Consider the following 7,660-nt stretch of genomic DNA (forward strand, 5'->3'; position numbering starts at 1 on the left):
ATAGTGTATGTATAGTTTCATGGATTTGGATTAAGAGCGTCTGCTAAATGCCTAAATTGTAAATTGTAAATTGTAGACAGAGACAGAGACAGAGACACAGACAGAGACAGAGAGAGAGAGAGAGAGAGAGAGAGAGAGAGAGAGAGAGAGAGAGAGAGAGACAGAGAGACAGATAATTTAAATTGAGAGAGGGGGGGGGGGGTAAATGAGACCCACTACTCCTGTCCTCTGAGCATTATCTTTATGGAAGCATTAAAGTTACACTTTGACATGAAGCCAATAACTGTTCATAACAAACTGTACCCTGAGGCTGTGAGCATTAATCTTTCCAGGCCATCTTTCTGTATTGATTTGTACAACACCGTTTATTAATGCATGTACTTATTCATGCATTCACATTACCTCATTTATATTCTCGCTCATGTAATATTAATAATCTATTATGTTTTTTTTTTTAATATCATTCTTGTTTGGCTCTCTCTGATCCAACACAGATTCCTGGTATTCCACAATGTTCCGGACTTGTTCCAGGGAGACCAACAAGGATACATACAGTATGTTGTTTTTTGTTTTTTTTTCTGTTCTTTTTTTCCCCCTTTTATTATTTGAATCATTAATAAGGTGGGCAATAATAATAAACTTCAGCCCAAACCTTTTCAGCCAAACTGTAATTGTGTAAACCCTCATTCTGAAGGTTCAACTGTAACCCTAACTCCCCCCCCCCCCCCCGCCCCCTCACTGTATTATGTTTCTTTTCCCTTTTTGCTTCCTATATATGATGAATTCCTGTTCTGTTCTTTAACTACATAGAAGTGTCTATTCGTACGTCTCTAAATGTTTTGATGAATTGAACAAGGTGGACCCTGCTGTAAAACAAGTGCAATGCTTAATTGGGGTCGTCCACTCACAGTTAACAGTCTTTGTATTGAGTTTGTGCTTGAAATGTACTGTACTTCTGCAAACTGTTAATAAATATTTCAATCAATCAATCAATGTAAATGACTGAGATAAATAAATTAACGAACTAACTAAACTAACTATGTTCTGAATCTGAACCTTTATAAGGCAATTTATAAACCACCTATAGCGTTACCTCAGGGGTGGGCAACTGGCGGCCCGGGGGCCACATGCGGCCCCCACCTTCACTTAATGCGGCCCGCGTGTTAATATCAGAATACTGATGTAGTATCAATGATTTCAGCTGTTTACAATTCCAACCCCGCTTTAATTACTTCATGACTAGTATTAAATGACTAGTACTTAATGACTAGTATTAACATGTTATTGTCTTTTTGTGTCCAATGTAGTCATGTTAACAGTTCATAAAGTTAACATAACTATAACTAAATGCATTTGAAATTCAATAAAAAGGTTACTTTTCAGGATTCCAATTATTAGGATAAAATATTATTCAGGTTTTCAATTAAAATATAGCAAAAAATAGCCGATCTACAAGCTAGCTACAAGCTACAAAATAGCCGATCTACAAGCTTGTAGATCGTCTATTTTTGCTACGACAGTAACATGCACCGTGGCCCCTCTGGAGTGAGTGTGGAAATATATTGGCCCTCGCCATCGTCAAAGTTGCCTACCCCCTGCGTTACCTTATCTGGAGGGAAACATTCGGCCAAAAAAAGCAGGTTTACAAACACATCACAAGGTGTCACGTTGTGAGGCTGTAGATTTTCTATATTTGTCCAAAGAGAGGGGAAAAAAGGACAAGACCTAATAAAGCCAACAACATGAAATCCAGCTGAAATCTGTCAAAAACAACCTGAACAACCATATGCACGTCTTCAGTCAGTGTCCAGTATCTTTCTGCAGTATTTATCAAAACAATGCGGTATTATTTATTGGAGAGACGGCTTTTGGCCGCCGATGTGACAAACAAGCATGTTATGTTAGTGCTCCATTCAAACAGCTAAAACTCATTATCCAATGTGACACCATTTAACACATTTAGGGGGCTGTATTTTGCGTGTCTTAAGTGCCAGGGTCTTATTCCCTAACTTGAGTAAACTAAAGACCTGGAGGCGTGATCAATGCCATTTGGCTATTCTGAGTGGCCAAAGAGCATTGATCACGCCTCCAGGTCTTTAGTTTACTCAAGTTAGGGAATAAGACCTGGTACTTAAGACACGCAAAATACAGCCCTTGTTAAATATGCATTAGGCGTCATTTACATGTCACTGTTGCTCATGGACAGGGGAGGCCTGGATAAATATGTCCCAAAGATGGAGGCCATATAATCCAGCAATATCCTTAACCCATTCTGAACGGGCACCCATTTTGGTGTCAGCATCATGTCATGCTTTAGCTATTTAAAAATAGCAGATCTACAAGCTCATATCGCGCCACCGAGTGGCGCGATACGAGCTTGTAGGTCTGCTATTTTTGAAAAATCGAAGAGCGACTGACATTTTTAGAATCTGATCTCCGGTCAGAATGGGGTTCATCAGACCAGTGTGTGTCCGGCGGAAACCTCGTATATGAATCTGATCTCAGGTCAGAATGGGTTAAAACACCAACAGGACACGTATATTATAGTCAAAAGGCATATTTAAAAGTCTCCAAAGCCTTCACACATGATGCAGGGCTGCATTCTCACGGGGTGTTTTTTAAACCATATCTTTTACACAGGTGACCTGGTGTAAAAGATATGGTTTAAAAAAAACCCTTGAGAAACACCATAAAGTATTCAGGATTAGGTAGCCTATAGCAGGCAGCAGTGGCAGAAAGTCACATTTAATCCTCCCATAGCCACTCATACGTACAAAGCCAGCTCTCAGAAGAAGTATAACATTTGTTTTGCGGTCCGTGTAATCGCGGCACATTATTTCAGCTTGCTGGCGGTCAGGTAGAATGTGTGGTAAAAATACAAAGAAAGGTTATATATAACCTAGTATTATAGTATAAGCTAACCCTAAACACAAAGGCAGGTTATATATAACCTAGTATTATAGTATACCCTAACCCTAAACACAAAGACAGGTTATATATACCCTAGTATTATAGTATAAGCTAACCCTAAACACAAAGGCAGGTTATATATAACCTAGTATTATAGTATAAGCTAACCCTAAACACAAAGACAGGTTATATATAACCTAGTATTATAGTATACCCTAACCCTAAACACAAAGACAGGTTATATATACCCTAGTATTATAGTATAAGCTAACCCTAAACACAAAGACAGGTTATATATACCCTAGTATTATAGTATAAGCTAACCCTAAACACAAAGGCAGGTTATATATAACCTAGTATTATAGTATAAGCTAACCCTAAACACAAAGACAGGTTATATATAACCTAGTATTATAGTATACCCTAACCCTAAACACAAAGACAGGTTATATATACCCTAGTATTATAGTATAAGCTAACCCTAAACACAAAGGCAGGTTATATATAACCTAGTATTATAGTATAAGCTAACCCTAAACACAAAGACAGGTTATATATAACCTAGTATTATAGTATACCCTAACCCTAAACACAAAGACAGGTTATATATACCCTAGTATTATAGTATAAGCTAACCCTAAACACAAAGGCAGGTTATATATAACCTAGTATTATAGTATAAGCTAACCCTAAACACAAAGACAGGTTATATATAACCTAGTATTATAGTATACCCTAACCCTAAACACAAAGACAGGTTATATATACCCTAGTATTATAGTATAAGCTAACCCTAAACACAAAGGCAGGTTATATATAACCTAGTATTATAATATAACCTAACCCTAAACACAAAGACAGGTTATATATAACCTAGTATTATAATATAACCTAACCCTAAACACAAAGACAGGTTATATATAACCTAGTATTATAATATAACCTAACCCTAAACACAAAGACAGGTTATATATACCCTAGTATTATAATATAACCTAACCCTAAACACAAAGACAGGTCATAGCTTCACAGACACACGGGTCAGAGCTCTCACATAATCGAGACACACGTGTGTTCGTTTAGGGCTCGGCGAGGCACGGCGGCCATCGAAAAACAACAAATCACATAAACACACAGAACGAAGCTTCCCCAAGGTGGCGCCATACTCAATAACACACAGGTCTCTGTTTAAATCACATGAACACACAGAACGAAGCTTCCCCAAGGTGGCGCCATACTCAATAACAGGTGGCGCCATACTCAATAACACACAGGTCTCTGTTTAAATCACATGAACACAGAACGAAGCTTCCCCAAGGTGGCGCCATACTCAATAACACACAGGTCTCTGTTTAAATCACATGAACACAGAACGAAGCTTCCCCAAGGTGGCGCCATACTCAACGTGTAAAAGGATATGGGTTACAGACCATGCGGAGGCACCAGCTCCGAGGCCGGGTGGTCTGAGTGACGCAGAAGAACACCACGGGCGCCAGGCCCGGGTAGGGCTGCTGGCCCCCCTCCTCCTCCTCCGAGGTGACGTCCGGGTCGCGGACGACGGGCGCCACGATGCGGGCGACCCCCCCCTGGGCCGGCGCCACCACCACCTCCGGGTCGGGCCCCCCCCGGTGGCGGTGGTCCGACTCCTGGCGTTCCGGACTCCAACCACATCCTCCGGTCTGGCTCCTGCTGCTATTCCTACCGCTGCTGCTACTGCTGCTGTTTCTCTGTCGTCGCCTCCTGCTTCTCCTCCTGCCCCTGCTCCTCCTCTCCTCCTCCTCCTCCTCCTCCTCCTCTTCCTCATGCCCTCCTCCTCCTCCTCCTCCTCCCCCTACCGTGTCCTCCTGGTAGAGCGTGGGCACGGTGACCCTCACCTCCTCGGCCTCCTCGCGGCGCTCTGCTCTCCCCTCGCCATCAGTCATGATAGAGCGTCAGGCAGGGCCACTCTGGTGGAGAGAGAGAGAGAGAGAGAGAGAGAGAGAGAGAGAGAGAGAGAGAGAGACATAAGAATAGCTAGGGGAGAGAGAGGGGTAAGCGAGGTAGAAGATACATTGGGGAAAGAGACCAACAGAGGCTAAACAAGGAGGCGAAAATAAGATATACGAAGAGACTATAATATAATATAATATAATAAGAGACTATAATATAATATAATATAATATAATATAATAAGAGACTATAATATAATGCCACATCGACGCATGAGACAAAGAGGTCGATGTACGAGAGACGGAAAATGGAGAAATGGGAGAGAGTAACAGAAAGACATGAAGGCAAAGGGAGCTAGGCCACAGAGATATAGATAACAGAAACAGTAGAAACACTGAGTACACCAAGACAGCCATCATTCATACTGTACACTCTCTCTGGGGGGGGGGGGGGGGGGGGGGGGGGTCAACGCGGATGGGTCAGAGAGGTATATGGGTTGCAAATCAGGCCAATTATCCAGTAAGCACTGGTTCTGCTAATATGGATGGGCTTCATGTGGCCTTGGTACTGGCCAGTATACCTCAGAACTGGCTTACAGTTCATCAGGAGACAAAGTAGTTGAACCACTCAGTAAGGGCAGCTATTCAATATTCCTTAAAGGACCACTTCACCACTTTTCAACCTATCTTCGTATAATAGGTCCTCACTAATAATCATGAAAAAATGGCACGATTTTTTTTTCTACCTCAGTCTGTGTCTCATAGGAGGGCTGTGGGCAATTTAGAAACCGTCTTCCAGTGACATCATCATTAGGCCGATTTGTTTTTTAAACAAGATTTTGTTTACAAAAATATTTCGATTTTCATTATCGTGAGAACGATGGCTTCCATTTTCGCATTGCAACTTTTCAGGACTAGAAAGCCTGCAGTTTCTATTAGCTCGTATTCCCCATTGATGATGTCACTGGAAGACGGTTTCTGAACTGCCCACAGCCCTCCTATGTGAGACAGACCGAGTAGAAAAATATTGCACCATTTTTTCATGATTATTAGTGAGGACCAGTTATATGAAGATAGGTTGAAAAGTGAATTGGTCCTTTAACTAACCTGTCCTATTAAACTCTCCATAATAGTAAGGGCAGCTATTCAATATTCCTTAACTAACCTGTCCTATTAAACTCTCCATGATGTATGTATTTACCATTGATAGCCTGTATTGTTGTATTGTTCTTTCTGCTTTGGCAATGTAAACGTATGTTTTCTCATGCCAATAAGCCCTTTGAATTGAATTGACTGCATCTCTCTCCCTCTCTCCCTCTCTCTCTCTCCCTCTCTCTCTCTCCCCTCTCTCTCTCTCTCCCCCTCCCTCTCTCTCTCTCCCTCCCTCTCTCTCTCTCTCTCTCTCCCTCCCCCTCTCTCTCTCTCTCCCTCCCCCTCTCTCCCTCCCTCCCTCCCTCCCCCTCTCCCTCCCTCCCTCTCCCTCTCCTCTCTCTCTCTCTCTCTCTCTCTCTCTCTCTCTCTCTCTCTCTCTCTCTCTCTCTCTCTCTCTCTCTCTCTCTCTCTCTCTCTCTCTCTCTCTCTCTCCTCTCTCCCTCTCCCCTCCCTCCCTCCCCTCCCTCTCCCTCTCCCTCTCCTCCCTCTCTCCCTCCTCTCCCTCTCTCTCTCTCTCCTTCCTGTTGCTATGTGATGAACAGATGGCTCTTCTCTATATCTGTGGTTCTAGTATATAGTGGAGCTTTTAGTCCAAACCGAACCGCGCTAGGGTGGGCAGGGAATGCGCAAAAGACAAAACAACAACAAAACTGGCACACAGCGTGGCCACACCAATTCCACCGGTTATTAAATAAATGACAAATAACGGCGAGAGAAAATATACATATTAATTTAAAAGGGGACTTTCTGCTGCGCTATAATATAGTGTACTGGCTTTGATCTCCGTTCCTGTTTGCTTTTCCATAATGAGAAAAGGCGCATCTTATCTGACGCTCTAAAGCAGAAGAACTGCCCCGGCGGCTCGGTTGATTATTTTGGCACACATTCATCTCACACGAAATGTTTTCTCGAGCCTTTAACAAAAAAAAAGTAGGTACGACTTTAAATAATTAATACTAACCTTTTACACTCGTGACACGTCCTATAATAACGTTAATGGTCAAATCAACGAGGGCATGGAGGAGCGCAACGTACGTTACGCATCACCATTATTTGTAAATTGTTATCGCCTGTGGTTATTATTATTATTATTATTATTATTATTATGGTGGCACGAAAACAGCCGTGTTTCATTTCAACCGGTACCTTTCCACGCGGCGGAGACGCAAAGCACTGAACTTTTATGACGTGATAAAATACCTTAAAGAGACGGAATTAGAAGTTCCCATACGCATGATCCGTGACTTTCCGTTCTCTGCAACCCGACGCTTCCTTCTCTTCTCTTCTCGTCGCTCCGGTATATCCTTATTGTTATTATATATTTCCTCTCCGCGGCGCGCCTCGATCCGAAGCCCCCAAAAAAAGCTCTTCAAATATCTTCGCTTTCCAGAAAAAGGAGAGGAGGAAAAAAAAAAGGGTAATCCGAGAGAGAGAGACAAACAGGAAGGAACCAATTAATCAGGGGAAGTTTTTCTGTTTTTCTCCGGCTTGTTCTTTAGTGTAAACTGTAAACGGAATAAATCCATTCCATCCTTCCTCGATCGTCGTAAGGCGTCGGTTGGTTGTAGCGCTGCTGCTGTACGAGGAGAGGTCGGTGGCGGTGCGCGCGGGGAAGCTTTGCTCGCTCCTCCGTCTGCGCGTGTGTGTGTACAGTGTATGTGTGTATACTG

The 7,660-nt window shown here is 42.6% G+C and overlaps 1 protein-coding gene across 1 annotated transcript in view; it reads right to left on the bottom strand.

The window, feature by feature from the left end:
• Window positions 1-4,358, bottom strand: part of cacna1ha (calcium channel, voltage-dependent, T type, alpha 1H subunit a) — a gene marked incomplete at its 3' end in the record, with an annotated part of 325,861 nt that extends 321,503 nt beyond the window's left edge. The window contains exon 1 of the mRNA XM_083779213.1: window positions 4,330-4,358. Within this exon, the coding sequence (XP_083635339.1) occupies window positions 4,330-4,343 (14 nt within the window). The 5' untranslated portion in view covers window positions 4,344-4,358. The remainder of the gene's footprint in view (window positions 1-4,329) is intronic.
• Between the last annotated feature and the right edge of the window lie 3,302 nt (window positions 4,359-7,660).

Source organism: Protomyctophum parallelum (assembly GCF_964188405.1).
Source record: "Protomyctophum parallelum genome assembly, chromosome: 13".
NCBI lineage: Eukaryota > Metazoa > Chordata > Actinopteri > Myctophiformes > Myctophidae > Protomyctophum > Protomyctophum parallelum.